Consider the following 27,302-nt stretch of genomic DNA (forward strand, 5'->3'; position numbering starts at 1 on the left):
CCGGAGGCTGGGGCGGCACAGCGAGCTCCCGCAGGGGGCCACAGTGCTTTGGGGTGGGGTGGCAAGTGCCAACCAGCAGTCAGCGACCACCCACAGATGTCTCCTGCAGCTAACAGGGCTCCCAGCCACAGCAATGCACCATGCCCAGCCAGGGCTGGGAGTCCCGCAGCAGGGGGGACACTCAGCCCCAGCAGCTGTTGACTCTGGATCCCAGCAGCACCCTGTGGGGCACAGCTATGATATCCTGGCCCCGGGGGTGTGAGGAGCCCCTGGGATTGGGGGTGCTACGATTTACCCCTGAGGTACCTGAAACCCCAATGGCTGGGACATTGCAGCAGCCACGATCTTCCAGCCATGGGGGCTTAATGCACTCCTGAAGCTAGGAGATCACAACAGCTGCATTTCCCAGCTCCAGGGGTGCTTTGGGGAACCCCTCAGGTGAGGGGGCTCCCACCTATGGGAGCTTGCTTCTTGCCAGTGCAGGGGGAGCCTGGATCAGGCTCCTGGAATTGGGCTCCCTTTGCACCAGCAATAAGATGTGATGGGATCTAATGCACAATCCCACAATCGTGCCTCCTGCCATGTATGTGCCATGGCAGGAGGGACAATTGTGTGGATTGCACATGTGTAGAGGAGCCCATGGTGCAACAGAAGTTTCAGATGTCTGTCTGCCTGAGTTTTGTGCATTTTTATTTTTATGTTGGCAAAAGCGTTGTCTGTTTGAAACCTCAGAGTCACTTGATCAATAATAGATGAAGCTGGGAGCCAGTCCCATAAAAAGTTCATCCAGCCCCCCTGTGATGGAGCACTTAAAATTGCAAAAAAGTAACTTTGATTTACAAAACAGGAGTCGCTAGCACTGGTTAATATATTGAAGGGGTCAGGACAGATGTGAAAGTTATATAGAATAAAAAAAGATCAGGGAAATTACCGTATATAAAGCTAGATCCATAGTTCTTGTTTCATGTGTCCATTCTATTCTGCAGTAAGTAGAATCTAAGTGGTTTACCCTGAATGAAACAGATGCTAAATTACCAGTTTAGTTTCCAGTTAGCACAAGATAGAATGGACACAAACAGCACTTATAATTGATCAGCTTAACATGCAGTAAGTCCCCTTCTTTTAACTCAATTCAAGTGTTTCATCTGCCCATAAGTAGTAGCTTGTATTAGGAAGAAGGCAGGGAAAGCTAACTAGCTTAAAGAGGCATTATCTTTCATAGGCTACAGCCTTTTTAATGGACTTTTCGAGAGCAGCAATAGCAAATAGAAAGGAATAAAGTTATTTCAATATAAGGAATAGGGAGAGGGAGAAGAAGAGGAAAGGAAGGAATACTTCCGAGAAACAAGGAAGTGGGTTGAAGTGATCAAAAGAGATAAGTAAAGCAGTCATTGAATTGTAAATGCTACTTCAGGTAATAGAGTAAGAATTCTCACCAAGCCACTAGATCTTGCAGCAGACCCAGATGTTAGTTGTGCTACCGCATTAACATAGAAGACATCATTACTGAACAGAACAGTTTACAGCATGAAGGGTTTGTTCTTCTGCTTCTTTACCATCATCATATATGCCGTCACCTGATTACAGTGTTCCTCTGCTGTCTGCATTTGGCAGATGGGGTGATTCTGTTGTGAAAGAATGAAGGGATACTGATCTCAGATTAATTCCAGAAATTAATTCCACGCGAGTCTGTGGCAGAACACATTAACCTCGCTGAACATTCCATCACTGGCCTCAGAGTAGTTGTTCTTAAACAGTAAAACTTCAAAAACTACTTGAGTGCTAAACAGTGGAACAAGAAATCCTTGACAGACTGGAGGGTAACACAGTTGTGTTAAGTACAGTCTCAGGAAAAAGTCTGGATTCAGGAAAAAGTCTGGATTCTTATTTCATTACCTAAAAAAAAAAATGGCTATGAACAATAGACTAATATTAATATAAACAAAGAGGAAGAACAATGATGGATAATCCTAAGTGTGGGTTATGTCAGGGAACTTTTGACAAACTTGAATATATATGTCAGCAGGCCTGATAGAATTCACCCCAAAGTGCTGAAGGAACTAGTTGAAGAAATCTCTGAGCTAACATCAGTAATATTTGCAAGCTTTTGGAGATGAGTCCCAAAGGACTGAAGAAGGGATAATATACTGCCCATCTTTAAAAATGGCAAAAATAATAACCCAAGGAATTATAGACTATTCAGTCAGACGTGAATATGTGGGAAGTGTCTACAACAAATTATAAAACAGTACATCTAGAAGAGAAATGTATTATCACTAGTAGCCAACATGCATTTGTTAAAAATAAATCGTGTCAAACCACTTGGGACATAATATACCTGAACTTTAGTGGGGCCTTGGACTCCATCCCACATGTAGTTTATATGCATAAGCTGTAGAAATGAGGTTTAGATAGAATTATTGTTAGGGGGAATATATGATTGTTTGAATAAACACAAACAAATAGTAACTGTAATTGGATTAATGTTAGACTGGCAGGAAGCTTCAAATGGGGCTCCATAGGGGTTTGTTTTGGGTCCAGCACAGTTTAACATGTTTTATTAATGATTTGGATGCAAGGTTAGTGGGTATAATGATCAAATTTGCAGCTAACACAAAACTGAAGCATAGCAAACACTGGACGCACCTACATGTGCAATTAATGTGAAGCAATAAACTCCAGCCCATATCATGCTGGAGTTTATTGCTCCCAGGCACTATATTTACGCATGTGCCTTGGACTGCAGCACATTGAGCCAGGTCAGAGCAGCCCCATATAGCAGGGGGCTGTGAGGTCAGCTTGCCAGCCTGAGGCTGCTCTGACTTGGCTCAACATGCTATGGAGGGGCTGGCTGCAGCATGAGAGTGCTCCATTGCAGGGCTAGCCAGCAAGCAGCCCCCTCAGTGAAGCACCCTTGTGCCCCAGACAGTCCCGTCAGTGTCTACACATGCGTTGCCACACACTAAAGAACACTGTTGCAGGATAGTACTTGTATTTACAAGCACTAACCTACAGCAGCATTTATTAGTTTACTGTGGCCTACTAGGGCTTCACTTATAGACGCAGAGACTTTACTGAGGACCTAATTCATCAGCTCCTCAATAAACATCTTGAGTAGACATGCACGCTGTGGAGGATTCAGGGACATTTGATAAATTGGAGAAATGGGCAGACAACAAAATGAAATTCAACAAAGGCACGTGTTGATTTTGTATATAAGGAATTAAAACCAAATGCACGACTACAGAGGAGGGGTTAAGTAGCTTTTCACTAGCATAGTGAAAAGGAATATGCCTTTACTCAGCTCTGATTAGACTTGAGGCTGAGGTTTTGTGTCTAGTTTTGAGCACCACTTTACAAGAAAGATGTAGAGAAGCTGGATAGAATCCAGAGGTGAGCAACAAATATGATAAAGGGGTAGGAAAGAAGCTTTATAAAGAAAGGTTGAATGCCTTGGAGGCTATTAGTTTGAAGAAGAAAAAGCAATAAAGGGAAGATATGGAAGCAGTTTTTTAAAAAGAGCTACTATAAAGTAGATGGAAATATAGTTCTCTGCTGCCCCGGGGGCAGAATCTGTGGCAACAAGGTTACATTGCGGTAAAGGAAATCTCAGGAAAAGTAGCATTTCCTTCACTGGAGATTTTCAAGATGCTGGATTAGGGGATGGTTTAGGACAGCAGGGGCCAAACTTTCTGGCTGTTGTGTCACTAATGAACCCCCACGTCCTGCCTGAGTGCAACTCCAATCCCCTTCTCTTGTCTGATCTGCTCTTCTGCTTTCTGCTCCCTGCTGTGTTCTCCCTACCAAATCTGCTGCTCTGTTTTCTGGTTCCTGCCCTATCTGTCACTCTGTTCCCTGCTCCCTCCCCAATAGGATGCCTTTGCCACTAGTAGTAGATGTCCTTCAGGTTGGCCACCCCTGGTTTAGGAATAGTACATGCTGCATTTCTGTCGGGGGATTGACTACCTGCACTGGGCTTCCACTGTATAAGGTGACACTTGAAGCCCCTTCTTGGCCTATTATTTTATGGTGACATTCAGCATCTTGTTACCAGAATTTTGAGCTGCTGTTATTGTTACCTTGTTTACAATTGTTCATGCCTTTTATTTCTTCACATTATGATATATTGGTACCTTCTTTCTGTTCTAAATGACGTATTGAGTCTCACATAAAGTAAAATTTAGTGTGGCCCTTATATCATGCTCATCACCTGTATGCTCACCACCACCTATTATTTCACCTACGAAGCATCTTTCTGCTAATGTGTGGAAAACTATAACGGATATTGTTCTCAATGGTACTGCATTTGTCACTCTGAAAATAGGAAAGGAACTAATTAAAGCACAGAAAGGTAAGTTAATGTTAAAGTTAGATAATGGTTAAGAAACATTATGATGTATTGTTATCACTTGTTTTTCTCATTTTAACACTTATATAGAATCTAATAGTGAATTCTGATTCTCACAGACATTATCATTCACTCCTGACTATATTTATATAATGTATTCTGTCTTCTGTTTGTTATTTTTCTTTCTAGTCTTAATGCCTTAATTTAGTCTATGGCAAAGACCTTTTGTTTTATTTGTTTGTAAGTGAAGTGAATACCTATGGCATTTGATAAATAAAAATGATGATAATTTATGTCTACACTACCTCAAACTGTTAATAAATCCATAAGATGTGGACATTTTCTTTTTGTCCAAAACTGCTTAATGATGCTTAATCCTCCCTCCCCTCCCCTCCCCACTCTCCTTCCCCCAGAAGCCTTTATTTTACCTTTGGTAACTATGCAGATTATTTATCCATAGTTTTCCATGCTTCCTCAATATTGATGGAAGAGCAGTAATGATGTCCAAAAGATATCTTTACTAACAATACATTCTGTTGTGTAATTTTTTTATAAAATGGAGACTAGTTTTACAGTGTTATCTGTATATGTACTGTTACTAAATGTTTTTCACTATGGGAGTCAGCTAATTGATAATCAGGTAGTTAGTTCAACTTGCTTGAATTTTTGCTTGTTGGGTATCCCATGTTACACATCAAAATAATCATAAACATGTATCTTCTAATTTAAATTTTCCATTGGGACACTGATAGTATGAGAAATAATACATTTTCTTTCTCAATAATAACTCTATAGTAGCTTACAACATTTTGTGAGTATATTTTATCTCCTGGTACTGATATTCATTTATTTCTGTTGAAATTGCAGTTCATGATGAATTATCTTCTCTCTCTATATACTGTACATCATTTGATGAGAACATTTTTGCTTCTGTCTCTAGCAGTGAAAAGTTTCTAATAACTTCCCATTGTATATTAATATCCATATAATGTCCATATAACTTATAGATTTGCCTTGTTTTGTTTTAGGTTGTGATAAACAATGCAGCAGGAAATTTTATTTCACCTACTGAACGTCTTTCTACTAATGCGTGGAAAACTATAACTGATATTGTTCTCAATGGTACTGCATTTGTCACTCTGGAAATAGGAAAGGAACTAATTAAAGTACAGAAAGGTATGTTAATGTTAAAGCTAGGCAATGGTTAAGAAACATTATGATGTACTGTTATCACTTGTCTTGCTCATTTTAATACTTATGTAGAATTTAATAGTGACTTCTGATGCCTTAAATACTTTCAAAGTTTTAATACTCTACAAGTTTTGCAGGAAAAAAACATCTTGTATGCAATCTTATATACAGAGGTAACAAGCCGCTACCATGTAGAATTTATAATTTTATTTTAGGAAATGATTTTACAGTCTAATTTAATAACACAGGGCTGCATGCATGAAGCTTTGCCTTATTTACAGTATACTTAAAATAAGATTAGATAATATCTGTTCATTTTTAATACATCTAAATTTTAGTCTACTTTATGCATCTAAATCTCCGAAAATGGGACTAAAAATCTTGTATTTTTGTGGTAGTGGCTATTTAAATGTCTGATACCTGAACAGATAGCATTATATTATGATTATTCGCACTGTTGAGGGAATAATGGTATATGTCATTTTATAAGGGGTAGAGTGTACACAGAAAGCTCTGTTTTTACGCTATCAGTTTGTTCGCCTAGTCATAAAATGAAAAATACTTAACTTTCTTGTTTTTGACCAGTAGTAGAGCTAGTTCAAATAGCATGAGTGTGGTGGATTTGTTTTTCTATATGGGGCTGATTTTACTGTCAGTTTTCCAGCTAGGTTCATTTTAAGATAAAGCTAGATAAAGCTTAGAATCTTGTGAGAGAGTATGCTCTGCTGAACATATCACATATTGCAGAATCACTATGCCAAGTCCTTTTTCTCTCAGACCTGACTCTATTTTCATTGTGCATTATATTGACTATTTAAAGACTCATTCTTTGAGGGCATTCTGAAGAATAAGAGATTTTTCCTGGGGAAACTTTTAAAATATTAAATTACCATTAGAGTGTAGGCTTTGTTCAAGAATGGGTTATACCCCCTTTGTTTTTTGAGATAATTTCAAAATTGATTGTCTTTTCACTGTGTCTCAGTTTACACATGTGAGGCACCTCATTATTATATGGGAATATATTTTCTTCCTTTCTTATTCAAAATATACCCCTTTGGGGAAAAACAGTGTACAGTACTGAAGGTGTTAAAAGAAACCATATCTAAATTATTAAAATGAACAGCATGCATATAGGCAGCGTGTTCCTATTGTTTTACACAAGAACATTTTTAGACAACATTTTTTATTAAAATCATGAGAAAATGCAGAGGATGGTCATCTTGAAATTAAAATCTTTGGGTGTTTATAGATGTGCTCTGGAAGGCCAGGGGGAGCTCATATCACATGTATCAGTGTCCCTGTACCGTAGAATGGCAGTGGGGCACTTGGAACTAAATCTTGTCAAACAAGCTTTAATTTAAAGCGCCCTGTTGCCTTTTTTTGGTGCAGGGATCCTGATACACATGACACTGGAGTCTGCTGGAGCACAGCAATTACCATGCTCCAGCAGACTAGATTAATTGAGTCTGCTCTGACACACTGGAATTATGGTGTGTTGGAGCAGCCTCCCCGCACGTGTATACGAGCCCTTTGTGATAGTGTAAAAAAACTTCCCTACAAAAATCAAGCATGTTGTCTTGCATTTGCTGTACCATTGCTGCATGCTGACAACTACAGTTTAAAATTTTAAGGCTGCATATAGACTTTTGTGAGTGTGTGTTAGTTTTTGTTCAAATGGCATTTTCTTGTGCTACTTGAAATGTGTTTTGGAAATGTTCCATCAGACTAATCTCAGTGGAGTACAAGTATTCCCACATTCAACTCTATCAGTACCACATAATCCTGCTTAAACTAATGTAATACCTTGTTTTTAGCCTTTCACTCACAAGCCTTGTCTCTCTTCAGACCCTGTAGGCACTGAAAGACATGGAAAAAAAACAAATGTGCTCTACCAGAAGCAGCAGCACATTACTTCAGCCTGGCGCTGCAGGGTCTGTAGAGATCGGGCGCTTCAATGGGGCTTTTTGGTGCTTTTAGTTAAAGCTGATTCAATCAACTATTAGATACAAGTGCTAAAAAAAGCCCCACTAAAATTCCCAGTCTCTACAGACACTGGGAAAGCTGGGTACAACTAACACGCTGCCTTTTCTGGGCATGTGCTGGGCTTGACATGGGAGTGCACTGAGTTTAAAGTGCTTTTTTTTTTTCCAGTGTCTGCAAGCAATCACAGAGTACGGTACAGCCACTAAAGTCAGCTTATCTACATCACAATAGGAATGTCATTTGCCTTCACTGGGTGACAGATTAAAAATTTAACTTTTTTCTTCCTTCCATTTTCGAAAGTTTGACACAACTGGGAAAAAAAACCCAGCGCTTTACTGGAAGAGGAATCATATCAGTTTGACCCAGCTCCCCAGTGTCTGTATAATAGCTTGTGTGCTTCAGCAGAGCTTTTTGGTGCTTTTAGCTAAAGCTGATTCAATCAGCTATTAGATAAAAGCACTGAAAAGCCCCTCTGAAGCACACGAGCTATACAGATGCTGGGTAAGTTGGGTCAAACTGATGGGATTCCTCTTCTGAACATATGCCGCACTTGGCGTGGGGTCATGCCAAGCTGAAAGTAAAGCATTGGGTTTTTTTTCCCACATTTGTAAATAGTCTTTGTGTCCTTGTTGAATTTAATGTTATTACTCTTCCTTTCTTCTCTTACCTATACACCTGTGACCATATTTGTGAGCTCTTTTAGCTGTTATCTGCATGCCTTCATCTAAATGGCCCCTTTATTGCGAGACTTGTGTACAGTCAATGTCTGTTAAAGACTTGCTTCTGCCATACTGTATGATGTGAATCTAAACAATTTATGTTTACATGTTTATGCATTATTTTCTCCTTTCCCTCTCTGCTTTTCTGTCTGTATGCAGTGAGCTCTTTGAACCTGGAACCATCCTTTCTTGGCTAGCAATGCTAATATAAAGAAATACATAATCAATTTACAGGTCAATTGTTATCAAAACACTGAGATGTGCAGTGGGTCCACTGTGTGACCTACATCAAAACTATTTTGGGAAATATATATTCTTTTTATATTTAGAATGTATGTTTCTTAGTATTTTATGATGCATTGGTGCAATACCTAGCACAGTAGGGCCCTAGTTTAATAATTTGTGTCAGAAGCATTTAAAAATGACATAAGTTGTTAATAATTATAGTCCGTTAGTCTAGTGGGTGGCAGCCTTTTTCTTTTGACAGGCTGGAATTACACAGTTTGGGTCTGAGGTGGGTTAGGAGTAGGACCTGGTGCTATCACTGCTGCTACTTCTCAATGCCATCCAGCTGCAGCATAGGCAAAGCCTCCTACAGCCAGAAGGCTGTGAGAGCCCCTGGGTACACAGACTGGATTTACTGGCTCCACAGATCAGATCCCACAAGCTGTAGGTTGGCAACCCCTGCATTATTATAGACTCAAGATAAAAATGCAAGATAAAGTGAAATCAATTAAACAAAGTCCTATTAATGAATGAATACATTTACAACTAAAATTTTATGAGTGAATTGAAAAACATCAGAAAAAACTGATAAGTTTTAACTGATTTAAGCCTCAATCATTGCTAACTTAGGAGCACATGGCTTTATTCAGACTGCATTTAATAACCCCCTGCTTTTTAAATCTTCTAAATATGCATCATTTATACCTGTGTCTAAATATATTTCAAAGGTGGTTTGATTGTTTTTGTGATAGTTTATTCTTTCAAACCTTTGTGGAGATTTTTTTTTTTAACTAGGGCTAATTGTTACAGATTATTTGCTGGCATATTTGTTAATGCTTATGGTCCTTCATAGGTTCTCCTGTGTAACTTTCCTCCCTCCAACATAAAATCTCTAACCATAGCATTTTACTTTATCTTTGCAGGTGGGCTATCACTGATATCCCTTGGGCAACTATTCTAATCGGAATAATTGTTTTGCCAATAGTGGTTTTAATATTTTAGTTTGACTAGTCCAAGCAGTTAGTGATCTGTTCACCGTGGACTCAGCTAAAACTTTGTTCCTCGTGCCATTTTTACAGGACCCTAATGATTGGGCAGATTATTTCAACTGATAAACTTATTTTCTTCTTGTGTCCTGCCACCTCAATTACAAATTTATTTTTTCCAGTATCAGGCACATATCACTCAGACATTAGTTCTGTAAGGTGTCTTACTGTGATCAAAGGGGCTAAGTGGGCTAGGTTCTAGCCTGTAGTTCTGGTGGAGAACACTGGGGGCTCACTGTGAGCATGCTTTGCTGTAAATAGTTGCTTTGAATAGTTTCATAAATAGGATACTTCTAAGCCCTTTTCACCCCAGGGGAGATGGCAGTCTGGGACTGGGAGCAGGCCACAGACTGCTCCTTGATATGGTCATGGTTCTTCATGACATTGTTTAATTTTATTGGGTGAGTGTTAGTTTCCAGATTAATCTTGTTGGGAGTGTGGTTGTCTGTGCCAGAGAAAGAAGAAGGCTATGAAAGAGCTGGGGAAGAGAGAGGAAAAGTCCCAGGGAGGACACAATGGAGTCCAAGGAAGGGCAGAGAGATCTACAGCTGTGTATTGTGCTGTTTGGGATGTTAGCACTTTGACACCCCCAGCCTCCCTCCATGGAGAGGAAAGCACCCCTCATCCCAGGAGCTGACCATAAGAAGGGGCTATCCAACGATTTCTTTGCCTCCATCTTCCTAAGCAGGGACTGGAACAGCCACTCCCCCGCTGGGCCCCCTTCAGGCCCCAGGGGAGGCACACCTAGGCCAAGGGTTAGTGAGGAACGAGTTAGGGAGCTTCTGGAGGGACTGGACATATTCAAGTCAGCCGGTCCAAATGATCTCCACCCTAGAGTACTAAAGGAATTGGCTGAGGTCATTGCAGGACCCCTGGCACGGCTTTACGAGCACTCATGGTGCTCTGGTGTGGTGCCAGAGGACTGGAAGAGGCCAACATGGTTCCCATCTTCAAAAAGGGTAAGAAGGAGGACCCAGGAAACTGTAGGCCAGTTAGTCTTACCTCAATCCTAGGCAAGCTGTTCGAGAAAATTATTCTGGCACACATCCATGAGGGGCCAGCAGGGGATTTCATGCTTAGGGGCAACCAACATGGGTTCATCAGTGGCAGGTCCTGTCAGACCAACCTGGTGGCCTTCTATGATCAGATCACCAAATCGTTAGATGCAGGGGTAGCAGTGAACATAGTCTTCCTGGACTTTTGGAAGGCCTTAGACACTGTCTCTCACCCTGTTCTCCTTAAGAAACTGGGGGACTGTGCTGTCGACACCCACATAGTCAAATGGGTCGCCAACTGGTTGGTGGGCCACACCCAGAGAGTGGTGGCAGATGGGTCATTTTCAACCTGGAGGGATGTGGGCAGTGGGGTTCTGCAGGGCTTGGTCCTCGGGCCCGCACTGTTCAACATCTTCATCAGTGACTTGGACGAGGGGGTAAAAAGCACCCTGTTCAGATTTTCTGATGACACTAAGATGTGGGGGGATGTGGGCACGCTAGAAGGGAGGAATAGGCTGCAAGCAGACCTAGACAGGTTACAGGGGTGGGCGGATGAGAATAGGAAGAGATTCAACACCGACAAGTGCAAAGTGATGCACCTGGGGAGGAACAACCGGCACCATACCTACAGGTTGGGGAACTCCCTTCTTGTAAGTACAGAGGCAGAAAAGGATCTTGGAGTCGTCATTGATTCCAAGATGAATATGGGCCGGCAGTGTGGGGATGCAGTCAGGAAGGCCAACCACACCTTGTCATGCATCCACAGATGCATCTCAAGCAGGTCCAAGGAGGTGATCCTCCCCCTCTATGTGGCACTGGTCAGGCCACAGCTGGAGTACTGCGTCCAGTTCTGGGTGCCACACTTCAAGAGGGATGTGGACAACATGGAGAGGGTCTTGAGGGGGGCCACTCGCATGATCAGGGGGCAGCAGGGCAGGCCCTATGAGGAGAGGCTACGGGACCTGAACCTGTTCAGCCTCCAAAAGAGAAGGCTGAGGGGGGATCTTGTGGCCTGTTACAAACTAGTCAGGGGGGATCAGCAGGCACTGGGGAAGTCTCTGTTCCCCCGAGCGCTGCCAGGAGTGTCCAGGAATAATGGTCACAAGCTGGTAGAGGGTGGATTTAGGCTAGATATCAGGAGGCGCTACTTCACTGTCAGGGCAGCTAGGATCTGGAAGCAACTTCCAAGAGAAGTGGTGCTGGCTCCTACCCTGGGGGTCTTTAAGAGGAGGTTAGACGAACACCTTGCTGGGGTTGTTTGACCCCAGTAATCTTTCCTGCCTGCTACTTAGGTCCCTTCTGAGCCTAGAAACTGTGAAACTAAGGTGGGGGTGCTATAGATCACCAGGGACAGAGAAGAGCTAGGGCCGAACAGCCAGAGGCTTGTCCCTTGTAAAGCCATGCCCAGGCTGGCTTTAGGGTTCTTTGGGATAGGGAAACCAAGTAAAGTTTCTTGGCAAGCCCAGAGGCAGAGCTTCCCTCAAAAGTGGTGTTGATCTGTGACACTTACACAATCAGAGTTCCTCCAGATAGCCTCACTGCTTATCAGCCAAGAGGCAAAATCCAGTTCTAAATATGCTGTGATTTTTGTCTCCCGCCACTGATTGACTGATGGGCGCCAACAGCCCTGCCGCTTGCTCCTGATTGGCCAGGAGGCAAAAACCGTGGCATATTTAAAACCAGCTTTTGCCTCCCGGCTGATGAGCAACAAAGCCAGTGGGGCCCTTCAGCCAAAAAGTGGCAGGAAGGGAGGGGGCACACAGCAAAAAGAGCAAGATTAAAGGAGTTGCTGTGCAGCTCACTTCTGCCCCAATTTAATAGTTTCTTGGTTCTGTTGCAACTGTTTTGTTTTGCATGCAGCCACTCTTCTGCTATCTGATGGAGCAAGTCGAGCAAGCATGTATAGACCATACATGTTTGCTGGTTTTAGACATTCAGCAATGAAATAGTACAGGGGCAGGCAATTATTTTGGCTGGAGGTCCGCTTACCAAGTTTTGACAAGTCATTGAGGGCTGCAAGGGTAGCCCCGCCTCTTGACTGGTTCCCCGCCCCCTGGGTGCTGTTTTGGGACCAGAAGTCCCGCCCCCTAATCCCTAACCTTTGCCACCAGACATCCCTCCCATTGCCCCCTGGAAATACTCCTTTCAGCAAGGGGGTTCACCATCTCAGAACCAGAAAAATACCAAATTATATTCTAAAAATCAAACATGTACTATGCCATTCTTTAATATCATTTCAGAAAATATTTTTGTCCTGATTTGTTTGTAATACCTTAAAATGAAGTCTTACTCTTGTATATTGTTGGGGAGTGGGGTGGGTATGTGGGGTGTAGCATTTGGGGGTGTGTGGAGGCGTAGGGGGTATGGGTGAGGGAGCATGTGAGTATGTATGGGGTGTGGGTGGGTATGGGGTTTGTGGGGGGCTGAGTGTGTGGGAAGAAGGTGGCTGGGGAGGGCTGTGGCATGTGTGGAAGAGGATGGTTTGTGCGCTGTATCTACCCTATCCTGCCCCATCCTCCCTCCTTCCCCCCTGCAGGAGGCAGAGCCCCCACCAGCACTCTTCGAAACCCAGGCTCCTGCTGCATCTTGTCCCAGAGCACCAGCACAGGTCCCGTGCTCCTGCGACTCCCCCTTCTGTCTGCCAGTGCTGCCCTTCTCATGCCGCTTCCCCCCCCCACATCCTAGTTGCATGGCTGAGATGCAGGATGCAACAGGATCTGGACCAGCCTGACAGGTACCGCACTGAGCCAGCCAAGAATTGTCGGGGCTGGGCCAGTTCCTGCTGAGTCCTGCAGCCCAGGACAGCAGCTGGGAACCATGTGGTGCCAAAGCGGGAGGCAGGAAAGCAGGGAAATGGCTGCAGCAGGCAGGGGTCACATAGCAGCGAGTGGGCACACGGAGCACAGGAACAGCTAGGCAGGAGCACGGGACCCGTGGCGGTGCACCAGAGTCAGCGCTAGCAGGGCCCAGAGTGGGCTGGCATGGACCAGCAGGGCCTCTTTGGAGCTGGGCTAGGCTGCGTCAGCAGGGAGGTGGGGGAGCCAGCTCAGCTCCATAGAGCCCCTACCAGCCTGTGCTCCTGCTGCCCCACCCTGGGCCCCCACTGGCACTGGCACTGGCCCTGGTGCGGGCCCCACATGCCCACCCAGCTGTTGCTGCACTCTGCACACCCACTCGCTGCCACTTCCCATGCATCCCACAGCCATTTCCCCACCTGCTCACTGGCTGCTCCAGGACCACTTGATTCCCAGCTGCAATGCCTGGACCACAAGAGGGCCCTGAAGACTGGGGCAATCACCTGCAGTCCTCCCCTGCCTCCCCCACCTCCTCTTCTTACCTGAATTTCCTTCCAATGTAGGAAGCCAGGAACAGCCCCAGGATCCTTGGCCAGAAGCCTCTGCTAGGCAGAGACTACCGGGTGGGGGGAGACTGCGGGTGGGGCGGGGCTGAGCTCACCTTGCTGCTGCGGTTGCTTAGTCCTGCTGGTGGCTCCCCCTGGGTCCTACTGCCACTGGCTCCTGTCATCTTTGACAGGCAGCCAGGGGCAGATAAATATTAATTTTCTAAATTTTTTAGGGGCCCTATGGGCCAGTTAAAAGGACCTGGCAGACTAGATCCAGCCTGCGGGCCATATTTTGCCCACCCCTGAAATAGTAACTGTCATTCATCATTGGTTCCAGCTTTTTTTGTGTGAACTAATATTTCCCAAACTGAGATCCATATTCAGCCTTTCAATAGTAAAGTATGAGTGTAGTGGTTCTTAGTGGTTTAGTTTGGCTCCCCAGTTTGATTTTGAAAGCTTTCTGAGTTTGTTGTTCTGGGCACCAGCTTAAAGCTTTTGTATAAAGACACTTTTCAATGGCAATGGTAGCAAGATCCAGCACAATTGTTAAAATTAACTTTGTCGTAAATTCTGCTCCAGAATGAGCTAATCTAACCTGCTAAGCAAAAAAATCCCTGTGCCTTGAGGCTCAGTTTCAGCCTGCCTCAAGTCTCACATTGTATTGTATGGTAATGTAAAACTTTATTCAAGTTAATTCTTCATGCTGAATTTTATGTCTTTCCCTTCTGTTTAGGAGATGTGAAATAATGATGTGGATTGGGCAAAGCTAACTGCTTACAGTTCCAAGGGCTGGGTAATTGCTAGGAGGCATACCCTATGGGTAGTACTCTAGCTCTTTGACTTTGTCTACCCTAAAACACATTTACCTGTGTACCTTCAATACTGGTGGGAGCCAATGGGTATAAGGACTTACTTGGATAGTTTAAACAGAGATTGGTGGTTAATACAATATCAACAAAAACTTTCATGTGTACTGAGAGTCATATAAGGAGTGAGGGAACACAGTAAAAACAACAAGGGAAGCCAAACTCAGAGCTAAAAGTTAGTTAATCCCTAACCTGGGAAGAGTGGAGCAGCAAATGCCAGTAACAGTAGTTCATTCATTCAGTTGATTTATATGGTATCCTTCCCAAAAGGCTCAGGGAAGCTTACACTAATACTTGTCAACTTTTGTTGTACAACTTTAAATTGTAGCTTGTCCTGAGTGTGATTAAGGATGTTTATCTTTTGCAATTTGCAGGGGCAGCATTCCTAGCTATTACAACCATCTATGCAGAGAGTGGATCAGGATTTGTGACGCCTAGTGCCACAGCCAAAGCTGGGGTAGAAGCAATGTGCAAGTGAGTAACCGAACATCATTGTTCTGTCTTCATATCTCTCGAGCGAGGCTCACTGGTTCCTTCCCTGGCCTGGCAAAAGTATGAAATTATAGGAAAGTAGGGCTGGAAAGGTCACAAGGTCATCTAGTTCAGTGCCCTGTTCAAGGCAGAATCATCCCTGACTGAATCATTCCAGCCAAGTGTCTGTCCAGCCTGCTCTTGAAAATTTCCAGGGATGGAGATTCCATAGTTTCTCTAGGTAGCCACATACCATACTTGACTGTCCTCATAGTCATATGGTTCTTTTTAATTTCCAACCTAAATTTCCCCTGCTGAAGCTTCAGGCTGTTGTTCCTAGTCCTGTCCCCTAAAGCCATAGAGAAAAGGATATCTGTATCCTTTTTGTAATTGCCCGTGAGGTATTTGAAGACTTGCTGTCAGATCACGCCTCAGTCTTTTATTCTCCAGGCTAACCCTAGTTCTTTCAGCCTTTCCTCATAAGTCATGCTTCCTAGGCCTCTAATCGTTTTTATTACTCTCTGCTGGGCTCTTTATATTTTATTCATATAGTCCTTGGAGTGTGTGGCCCAAAACTGGACAGAGTACTTCAGGTACTCACCATGTTGAATTCATTTACTTGTTTTGCAAGAATCACTTCTGTTGATACAACCTAATAAACCATTGGGTTTGGGTTTTTTTGCACCAAGAGCTCAAAGCCAAGACCTGTTCACTGTAATTCCCGGGTCCTTTTTTGGAGTATTGCGGCTTAGCTAATCATTCATCAGTCTGTATTTGTGTAAGAATTTATTCTATCCCAAACACAGGACTTTGCACTTGTCTTTGTTGACAAATGTTTTCTTGATAAGTGTTTAATCTAACTGATTGCACACCATTTTCCTGGCATGGTCTATAAATTTGCTAAGTGTGCACTCTTATGAAGCATGCTTATAAATGAAAATGTTGAACAATACTGGACCTAGGATAGACCCCTGGGGAATGCCACTTGATTCCTCATCCCAGCTAGACAATGAGCCATTGATGACTACTTGTGAGCATAATGACCTTTCCTGACCCCCATGACTTCTTGAAGAGGACAGCCAATAGGCTCTGACATTACCTTAACCAATTCCTTCAGTACTCTAAAGTGTATTCCGTACAACAGGGGTAGGCAATGCTCTTTGACCAGAGTGCCGAAACCCCCCACCATGCCTCCCTTGGAAGGTGCCAGAGTGCCAGCATACCAGAAAAACAAAACGAGGGCAGGGGGTACATGGCAGGATGACCTGCTTGTGCCCCTTGCCCCCACCCAAAGCCCCTGCCCCCCAGCCCATGGTCTGTGGCTGTCAGCAGCTACCCAGAACCTGGGCCAGCTGCAAACATCTGCTGCCTTTCTGCCCCGGCCCCGGGCTCTGGGGAGGCAGCACATACTAGCAGTGCTCCCCGCTGTGCTGCCCTCGCTGCTTCTGCAAAGCAGCGCTGGAACCCAGCATGGCAGGGCCCAGCAGGGGCGCAGAAAGCTACCTGCTCCCCACTGCACTGCCACGCTTCCCCACCAGCTGTTTGTAGCCTCCCTGCTGCAGCCAGCCCTGGCTCTGAGTAGCTGCTGATAACCACGGAGCCCAGGCTGCTCCTTGTAGGGCTTGCAGCTTCCTAGCTGCCTGCTGGGAGCAGCCAGGGCTCCCGGCTGGGAGCAGCTACCTCAGTGGCGGGCAATTATTTTGAGCAGAGGGCTGCTTACCAGTTTTGGAAAGCTGTTGAGGGCTGAATGGGTAGCCCTGCTCCCTGGTCACCATCTTAGGACCAGTGCCCCAATGTCTTGGGACCAGTGTCTCAAGGCCAGCACCAGTAGGGCCCAGAGTGGGACGCAGGCTGGCAGCGGTCTGCGGAGTTGAGCTGGGCTGCACCAGCAGGAAGAGGGGGAAGCTGGCCCAGCTCCGGAGTCCCTGCTGGCTGGGAACCTGTACTCCTGCTGCCCTGCTCTGGACCCTGCCGGCGCTGGTCCTGGGACACCAGTGTGGGTCCCATGTACCCGCTCACTCCCAGTGCCTCCCAGCCCCACAGTACAGACCGGGGGCAGCATGCAGCCCCAACCCCCAGCTCCCCTGAAGGGAATGAACTGGTGCAGAGTGTGGGGAAAAGCGGCCCCTCCCCAACCCTGTAGCTGGCACTGCCTGCTGCAGCCACTCACAGCCCACGCGGGGCTGTCCTGAACAGGCACAAGGCAGCCCCACGTGGGTTGCAAGTGGCTGCAACGTGGAGCGGCATCCACAGGGTGAGGGAGGGGCTGCTTTTCCCACACTCGGCACCAGCTTGTAAACCACCCCCACTGCCAGCCTGGGCACCATGCCAGCTCCGGGCTCGCCACTTGCCATGCCGGGCAGTGTTTGCCACTGCCACCTCTGGGCTGCCCAGCACACAAGCTCCAGGTGGGCAACAGCAGCAGCAAACACTGCCCGGCATGGCAAGCAGGGGGGGCCACAGCTGCTGCTGCCATGTGCAGCCCCGACGGACAAGCCCAGAGCTGGCACGGGGCCCAGGCTGGCAGCGGGAAGTACGTTACAAGCTGGAAAAGTGGCCCCTCCCCCACCCTGTGGCTGGCACCCTGCCCTTCAATTGCTTGCAGCCCACATGGGGCTGCCTGTGCCTACTCAGGACATCCCCACACGGCAAGTGGCTGTAGCAGGGAGCGCCAGCCATGGGGTGGGGACCACTTTTCCCAGGGCTCCTTCCCTTCCTAGGGTCCTCTCCTGTTTCCCCCCCCCCCCCTTACCTGAGTTTCCAGTGCAGTGCAGCTACATGGTCCCTTCTGGGGCTTCCGGCTGTGGGGGGCAGGGGCAGGCAGGCCCTGCTCTTGCAGGAACCTGCTGGGCTTCCCCTGGGTTCTACTGCCCCTGGTTCCTGTCATTTTTTACGGGAACCAAAGACAGATAAATACTAATTTTCTAAATTTTTTACGGGCCCTATGGGCTAGATAGAGTGGCCTTGCAGGCTACCCAGAGCTGTGGCTAGCTACAGCCAGGAGGCTGCAAACACCTGCTGCCTCTCCGGACCCAATGCATGCTGAGGAAAATGGCCTCATGTGCCATACTCGGGACGCGTGCCATACAGCCTTGCCATCTTGAAAGCATCTAGCCCAGAGGTGGGCAAAATGCAACCCGCAGGCCATTCTATCTGGCCCGCGGAGCCCGTAAGAAATTTAGAAAATTGATATTTCTCTGCCCCAGCTGCCTGTCATGCGGCCCTCAATGGCTTACCAAAACTCAGTAAGCAGCCCTCTGCCTGAAATAATTGCCTGCCCCTGATCTAGTTTCTCTAAGTAATCCCTAACCTGTTCTTCCACTACTCTAGGCTCTTTTTCTCCTTCCCTATTTTTACTGCCAACTGTGCTTATTATCTGACCTTATTCATGAAGACTCAAGTAAAAAAGACGTTAAATACTTAGGCCTTCTCTGCATCATCCATAACTAGATTGCCTTCAACATTTTATAAGGGACCCATAGTTTTTTTGGTCTTCCTCTTACTTTCGACATACCTGTGGAATCCCTTTTTAATTGCCTTTTATGCCTCTTGCCAGTTTCATCTTACATCACACCTAATTAGCTTTCCTAATTTTTTTCCCTGCATGCCCATATGATACTCATATTCTTCCTTAGTAATATGACTGAGTTTCCACCTTATATAGGATTACTTTTTGAGTTTCAACTCATTGAAGAACTTGCTTTCTATCCAGGCTTGTCTCTTGTTGCACTTCTCAGTCTTTCATCTCATCGGGGTAGCACCCTTAATACAGATTCTTTAAACTACAGCCAGCTGTCCTGGGCGCTCTCTCCCCTCAGACTTGCGTCCCAGAGCATTCTGCCCACCAGTTCCCTCTGTTAGTCTTCTTTTTTGAAGTGTAGTGCCTTTATTCTGCTGCTTTACTTGTTTTTCTTTCCCTTAGGATCTTGAACTCTTACCATTTTGTGATCATTGTCACCCAAGTAACCTTCCCGCCTTCACATTCTCAACTAATTCCTCCCTGTTTGCAAGCAGAAAATTGAGAAGACCTTTTCCTCTACTTAGTGTCTCCATCATATGTACCAAAAAGTTATCCCCAACATATTCCAAGAATTTTCTGGACTACCTGTATTTGGTAGCTGTGTTGGTCTGAGACAAAAAGAAATGCAAAACTGTAGAACTCTTGGTTCAGAGATAATACCTTTTATTAGACCAACTAAGAAATTGCAAAAAAAAAAAATCTTTTTCTGCAATCTAACAGGCTCAGAGAAAGTTAAAGATGGTAAAAAGTCCCCATAGGTAGGAAATAAACTTTATTTTTGCACAGAGGAAGCTGAAGATATAAGTCTGTCCCTCTGGGTCCATGAGAGTGTCTTTGTGAATTGCTCTTTGTTGTGCAGATCAGGGCAGGGCAGGATTCCTTCCCTGGTGGTGTCAGATGGCAAGCAGGAAGGTATAGAAATCTTGTTCAGCAGTGAAGTTTAAAATCCAAAATTGGCTAAAATTTGGCATCTACCATGTTTAGGGATGTATTTGATAGCCATGTTGGTCTGATATATAAAAGGTAATTATCTCTGAACCAAGAGTTGTAGAGTTTTGCATTTCTTTTTCTCTCAGACCAACATGGCCAAGTGTATTTCTTCTGAAATGCTTGATTCAGGTTCATGTTCAAATGTGTGCTTTTGCCTAAGGAAGATAGACACCTAAATATCTATTGATTGTCAATGGAATTTGGATACCAAAATCATCTATGCACTTATGAAAATCTCACCCTTTATTATCAGTGCTTTATCTGCAGTAAACACATGGAATTGTTATTCTTTTGTTTCTTGGTTTGTCAAGTTCATAGAACATGACATCTCTGTGAATTGTTATTGCCAGTAACAATAAGAAAATATGTACATATTTATAGACTTCTGTGAGAGTACGTAGTTCAGTACTCAAATTTAAAAACATTTACACTTTTGACTTTTATATGATCCCTTGTTTTGATTAACCTTTTGTTGAGTAATGGTAGAAATATGTTGTTTTATAATGTTTATGCATTCTGTTGAATTTTTAGGTCTCTTGCAGCTGAATGGGGTAGATATGGTATGAGATTCAATGTGATTCAACCAGGTCCAATAAAAACAAAGGTACATTTCAGTCATTAACTAGGGAGAACATGACCTTACATATACTGTCATACAAACCTGCCTTTAAGATGCTGGTGTAACCCTTTGTAGAGTATTTGCAGTATCCTTAGGATCAAATTTCATTTCTTCACTAACTCAAGGGTGTGGTCACTTATCCTTTTAGTGCTTCATATGCCCCTTCTGTAAAAGAAGCTTATTTGTAAAATGTTGCAGGACAGACTTTTGTGTGCACCTGATTTGATAATGAAGTAGTTATATAGCTTCAGCGGGGGCAGTGTCATACAATAAATAGCCCTATACTTTAGCTTAAAATTCTTACAGTCTCCACCAGTGTGTGTTATCAAATGCCTGCTCGTGTTTTAGAACTTGAATTAAGTCCATATGAAATTGTACATTTAAATGGATCTTATTTTCAGCAACAACATTTATATGAAAATGCCAGGCACAGGGAGACTTAAAATCAGCTCAACAGCATTCCTCTGTTTATCTGAAAACAGTAATTTTGGACAATTCATCTGATCAATTCCGAAATGTCAAGAAATAGTCTACAGACCATTGCATAGAACCTTTGTGATTTTGGTAAAAATGAGAAATCTGGAAGGGAGAAATGGGGAGATTTGAGCATACAGAACCCCTCAGAGTGAAGCACAGAATGTGGGAAGTAGGGAGAAAAGGTCACAGTCTTCTCTCACTTTTCTCCTCCCACACGCACACTATGGGAATAGGATGGGGAACAAACAGTATGTGGTAAAAGGGAACACAAGAGGCACACAGAGCCAAAACAGGAAAGTTTCTAAGCAATTTTTAGTTCAAGTTGCTGTTACTCTATTGTAATATTAATTTCATCTCTAAGGAAAATTTCTACACATTGGCTGTGATGGGATTCTTGCCTTTGGCTTTTTTCCAAGTCGGTTTAGATACCTGCTGGGAAATTTGTCCTTGTCTGCTGTTCTGAATAGGTGGGGGAATAGGTGATAAAATCACCAAGCTCACCCTCTGATAGTCAATGGAGTAGATTGTACAAATTTTCTTAATAAGTTTAGAATGATACAGTACTTTACATGTCAATATTGTTAACTTCTGTAATCATATCCAAGTTAATCCATTGAAATGAATTAAACAATTCACACTTTTATCTGTTGTTCCAGGCGCTTCACAAAATAAAGCAGGCATCACAGCATCAATTAAACTTGTCCCATGGTCTCAGTATTTTATGCATCCATATTAGCTTGAGATTTTTTAAATGATAGCTGAGCTGCTAAAGACAGGCAGGAAGGAGGCCAAGTCATGCTCTTTCCATCATCTTCCTCAGAGGAGACCTCAAAATTCAGGAAATACCATTTTAATAGCTCTTAAGAGAAATAAAGCACTATATCAGTGCAATACTTTTAGATATTCAAACCAACATTTTAAAAATTCTGATAATATAGCAGCTACATTTCTTCAGTAGGAGCAAAATTATAATGAAAATTGTCCTGTATTTTAATTATATTTTAATTGCATATGACATAGCTAACCTCACATATTTTATTTAAGTTTCTGATTTTGCAGAGTAAAGATTTTTCTAGAAAAATCCATTTAAGTTTTTTCTTTAGTCCTCAGTGTTCTAAAAATTATTATCATGAGCAATAAAGCACAAAACTATTGGTTCTATTAATTGCTCCTTTTCTTGCTTTTTAGTTTGCTTATTCTATGCGGTGTATGATTTTAGTTTCTTTTTAAGTTTCCTTCATAACTTTGTAGCAACTCTGAAGCTCACCCCTTTTGTCCAGGTATAAGTCTCCCAGATTTTTGGAAAGAGACTGGGTAAAGGTATATTCACATTGTCAAAAGCCCGTGCTGTCCATCATATTCTAAAATGGATGCAATGTAGCCAAGTTGGAGCAGCGATGGGCACACCCTGCTAAACTGTCTTGAGTATGCTTCTTGGCTTAGTGCCCAGTGCCACACTAGGGCAGCTACCTCTATCTGTTTCAGGGTGTAGCACATAGAGCAGGGATACCAAAATTTACTGTGATGCTTCCAAATGGAGTTGTTTGATGTGCCCTACCACACTTATTAAAGCATCCCTTTACTGCTCAACAAATGTCTAGAAAAGCTGCTTGTGTAAATCGTTCACTGGATTTGTACCAGTGTAACTGAATTTAACCCTTGTCTCCTGTTCCCTCTGGTCCTCTCCCACTGACAGCTTTGCTTCTGTCATAGCATCCTGGGTGTTGGTTAGTTAGAGTATTAAGTTTGAGAGCAGGAATAAAACTTTAGTTTTGATTTTTTTAGTATAACATTTTGCTGAATATGTATCTTAATTTTGCAGGGTGCTTTTAGCCGTGTTGATCCAACTGGCATGTTTGAGAAAAAATTTATTGAGAGGACCCCTTGTGGCCGTCTGGGGACTGTAGAGGAAATTGCAAATCTTGCCACCTACCTCTGTAGTGAATATGCAAGCTGGATTTCTGGAGCAGTAAGTTTTAGTTGCCCTCGTTCATGCTTTGGTATGCAATTGGTGGTAATATTGTTGACAATTGTTAATGCATGTTTGGTTCCTGCAAGGTATTTGAGAATTTAAAGAAAAGACATTGTTAATCTGGAAACCTTTAGATTCATATATTGATGTATTTGGTTGAGTGTATTTTTTGGTAGCTGCTGGCTTTAGAACATCTTAAATAATTGTTGCATTTATTCATGTTGTGGCAGGGAGGGGTGGCTACAAGCTCCACCTTCAGGCCACTCGCATCATTGGCCTGCCCCTTGCCTAGGGCAGTCTGCCCTGCCCTCCTGCCATGTCTTTGATGTTACAATAATGGTTGTTAAATGCGGGAGGCTGCCATAATTGTGGCTGTAGTGTAGTGGCCAAATACACAGCTCCAAGCCATGCCTACACAGTGTCCCATGCCTCACAGATGGAATCTAAACTGCTGGCAACTCCGGCCCCTTGCTAGGCTGAACTCTGCCCCTTTGCCAGGCTTCAGTCACTCTGCCCACTCCTGGGTCTCACCCATTCCTCCCCTCACTGGGCCTTACTCATTCTGCTCTACTCTGTGCAGTCCTTCAGATCCCACCCACACCCTACTCTTCACGGTCCTTCAGACTACATAGCTCACACACTCCTGCTAGCCTATGCACAGTCCTTCAGGCCACCTGCAGGCCCCACTGTACACAGACTCTGGCTTTCTGCCCCACACTGGGCTGAATTCAACCTCTAGCCCCTCTTTGGGTGCCTGGGTCTTATGCCTCTTGGGCCTCAGGCCCCACTCAGTGGGCCTTGGCCCCTGTCTCAGGGCCTACTCTATGAGCCTGGACCTTGCCTCAGCCCCACTCACTGGACCTGGGCCCTGTGCCTTTCTGTTGGGGTGTGTTCCCTTAGCCTTTCCCCTCCATGGGGTACCCACAAGGCAGTGGGAGCTGAGGCTATACAGCACCCCATACTTGCCTTTCACTGGGGTGGCACAGGTGTGGCATTTTCTGGAGACTGCCCTGCCACGGGCAGCCCCACCACACCATCCAACCTGAGCAGGGTGTAGTTTCAGGTCTTACCTAGGACCACCGGGAACCACCTCCATCCCCATAGTTCCTGCCCCAACCTCCAGATGTTCCAGGAGCTGCTTTCCTCAGGCTGTTCAGTGTTGCTCCGCCGGCTCACTAGAAACTGCTGGCACGGCTCCTAGGGCCTCGGCTTATACACTGGGTGCCCAGCCCTCATCCAGTCAGATGTGCCCTGGTCATGTGACTTCCTAATTGGGCCAGACCACACTTGCGGGCTGCTCCACAGCCTTCTTAAACCTCTTAAAATGGCTGGCACAGCTTGTGCTCTGCCACACATGCATGTACTTTTCTACTTGAACTTCTATAAGATAAGGTCAGTCTTATGGAATGTGATAATTTTAATTGTTTGCAAACTACTGTTAGCTATCTTAAATGAATTGTTCATTTTTCCCCCTAAGGTTATTAGAATGGATGGTGGAGAATATGTTTCTATGGCAGGAGAATTCAATGATCTGAGGAAGGTAAAAAGTTACATGCTTAATATTCATATACAAAAAAATACTTTACGATGTGTATAGCATCTCAAATAATTTTCTTTTCTTATATTAGACTACCAGTGAGCAGTGGGATATGATGGAAGCAATGATCAGGAAAACAAAAGGTTCCTAAAATATTCTTTTCACCATGTGCCTTACAGATGATATCATTAAGAAAATACCACTGGCTATAAATTACATGCATATTAAGCATTGGCCTTTCAGACGGATTGTAACAATTCTAATAAAGCATTTTGAAATTGAAATGACTTTGAATGTGGCTATATATGTATCATACTTAGAATCACATTTGTCCAAAAGACAAATTAAGACTTTTAATTCACACAAAATGCACTACATCTTTGAATAAAGTGTCTTAAATGTCTGTGTCATGCTTCAGAATCAATTATATGCCTCTACTTCTTTTGTGTGTTTGTATTCCTCCCAGGCCATGGGCAGATGTACATTCGAAATTTTCTAAACTGAAACAGAATTTGGAACACTTCAAGTTTGAAGGACTGTAGGTTTGAAGGACTTTAGGTTATGGGTAGATGTGCAGATCTCCACTGTGACACTTCTTTCCCCAGAGCACTTCAAAATGGCTTAAACAGCAGGCGGTCGCATGCTGTCCAGGCTGGGGATGTGATAGGGAGTTGCTTAGTCCGTGTAGGGGCACAGAGGTTAGGGACAGAAGTTACACATAAACCAGTTTAGATGATCAGAAACTAGTTTAAACCTGTAACAGAACAAGAGTTCAGTACACATAAACCAGTTCCAAAATGGCTGAAACTGGTTTAAGATAGACCTGGTTGGATGTAGCATCAGACTTAACTGATTTGGGTCAAACCGGCTTATGAAACTTCTGTCCCAGACCAACTCCTGGTTCAAGTTTCATAGTTTCTAGGGTCGGAAGGGACCTGAGCAGATCATCTAGTCCGACCCCCTGCCATGGCAGGAAATAATACTGGGGTCAAACAACCCCAGCAAGATGTTCATCCAACCTCCTCTTAAAAACCCCCAGGGTAGGAGCCAGCACCACTTCTCTTGGAAGTTGGTTCCAGATCCTAGCCGCCCTGACCGTGAAGTAGCGCTTCTTGATATCTAGCCTAAACCTGCCCTCTGCCAGTTTGTGACCGTTATTCCTGGTCACTCCTGGAAGTGCGCAGGGGAATAGTGACTCCCCCAATGCCTGCTGATCCCCCCTGACTAGTTTATAACAGGCCACTAGATCCCCCCTCATCCTTCTCTTTTGGAGGCTGAACAGGTTCAGGTCCCGTAGCCTCTCCTCATAGGGCCTGCCCTGCTGTCCCCTGATCATGCGAGTGGCCCTCCTCTGGCCCCTCTCCATGCTGTCGACATCCCTCTTGAAGTGCGGCGCCCAGAACTGGACGCAGTACTCCAACTGCGGCCTGACCAGTGCCACATAGAGGGGGAGGATCACCTCTTCGGACCTGCTTGAGATGCATCTGTGGATGCGTGACAAGGTACAGTTGGCCTTCCTGACTGCCTCCCCACACTGCCGGCCCATGTTCATTTTGGAGTCAATTATGACTCCAAGATCCTTTTCCACCTCTGTGCTGACAAGAGGGGAGTTCCCCAACCTGTAGGTATGGTGCCGGTTGTTCCTCCCCAGGTGCATCACCTTGCACTTGTCTGTGTTGAATCCCATCCTATTCACATCCGCCCACCCTTGTAACCTAAGTTAAATCAGTCCCTCAGAATCCCAGCATGCTTTGTAGCCCTGGGATGGTCTGTACTGCCTGCTCTAGAGAGCAGGGCTGGCCCTGGCCCTCTGCTCCCTAGTCTGAGTGGTGAGAGCTGGCTTACTAGACCCCCCAAGGCAAACCCCTTCTGAGGTCTGGGGCCAGGGAGGAGGGTTAAACTTCCCCCAAGTACAGAGCTGCCCTGCCCTGTTTGCTTACTGCTGCCTGTGACTGTGAACAGCAAATCCCAGAGGCACTCAGAAGCAGGAACAAGAAGTGATGAGCAACCCTGCAAAGTCGTGCTGCTGTAATTGTGGACTGCAAATTCCAGAGACCGCAGGGGCAGCACGAAGAAGTGAACACACCCCCCTTGCTGTGTTTATAGTTCTTCAGAGAAAGGACTATTCTTGTTCAAGCTTTTATGAATTCAGTGCCACTACCTTTTTTCCCCACCCACCCCCTCCTCAGCCTGGCAGCTCCCCACCACCAGGCAGAGCACAGCCTGGCCATGCCCCTTCTGTTCCAGGATAGAGTGAGGGGAAAAGTCTTGGAAGGTTTCTTTTTCCTTTCCCTTTGGCAGTGCCTGGCAGGCATGTTCTAGCACACCCCAGCTTTTGGCTTAAGCCACTGCAGGCATGTGACTACATTTCCTCAATCAAAAATGATTGCTCATTTGCTTATTAGTTCAATCTTTGCAGCTTAGACTAACCTGCAAAGACTGAATCAATTCAGCCTCAGGCTTTTTGACTGTACTTAGCCAGAGAGACAAGGGTAGAGTTTGTGGAAAGCTTAGAAATTACCAGCCTTCACAAACTGGTACTATTCTAGTTTGAGATACAGTGACCTATGTTATATCAGCACCTAGATAATTCCGCTCTCAGATGGAATGTGTTGTGTGTTAAACAGCATTCATAAGCAAATGAATACAGCCATGAAAGTGGGAAAGAATGTTGCCAGACTAGCAAGCACGGAATATATTTTAAACATAAAAAATAAAACTACATTCATTACTATTAGCAGATTCAACAGATTGTAAATTGGATGCTTATCTTGCTGGTAAATTGGATGCTTATCTTGCTGGGATCCTATGACCCCAGCTGACTTCCTGCCCTTTGGGCAGGGGGCTGGACTCAATGATCTCCCGAGGTCCCTTCCAGCCCTAATGTCTATGAAATCTATGAAAAAAGAAAGAAACCTTAGATTCACACATACACATTCACATATTTCACATCTTGTTCCCCCTTTTTTAAATGACATTGGAGTCAGAAGCGGACCAGTC

General features: G+C 44.6%; 1 protein-coding gene across 1 annotated transcript in view; it reads left to right on the forward strand.

Annotated features, from left to right (window-relative positions):
- The window catches only part of DECR1 (2,4-dienoyl-CoA reductase 1), a 35,129-nt gene extending 10,424 nt beyond the window's left edge, over positions 1-24,705 (forward strand). Inside the window, exons 5-10 of the mRNA XM_090040290.1 lie at positions 5,377-5,524; positions 15,091-15,190; positions 20,229-20,301; positions 22,616-22,762; positions 24,243-24,305; positions 24,394-24,705. Coding sequence (XP_089896416.1) covers positions 5,377-5,524; positions 15,091-15,190; positions 20,229-20,301; positions 22,616-22,762; positions 24,243-24,305; positions 24,394-24,453 — 591 coding nt within the window. The 3' untranslated portion in view covers positions 24,454-24,705. The remainder of the gene's footprint in view (positions 1-5,376; positions 5,525-15,090; positions 15,191-20,228; positions 20,302-22,615; positions 22,763-24,242; positions 24,306-24,393) is intronic.
- The last annotated feature ends 2,597 nt before the right edge of the window (positions 24,706-27,302 follow it).

The sequence above is a fragment of the Crocodylus siamensis genome, chromosome 3, assembly GCF_052110815.1.
Source record: "Crocodylus siamensis isolate JL-2025a chromosome 3, ASM5211081v1, whole genome shotgun sequence".
NCBI lineage: Eukaryota > Metazoa > Chordata > Crocodylia > Crocodylidae > Crocodylus > Crocodylus siamensis.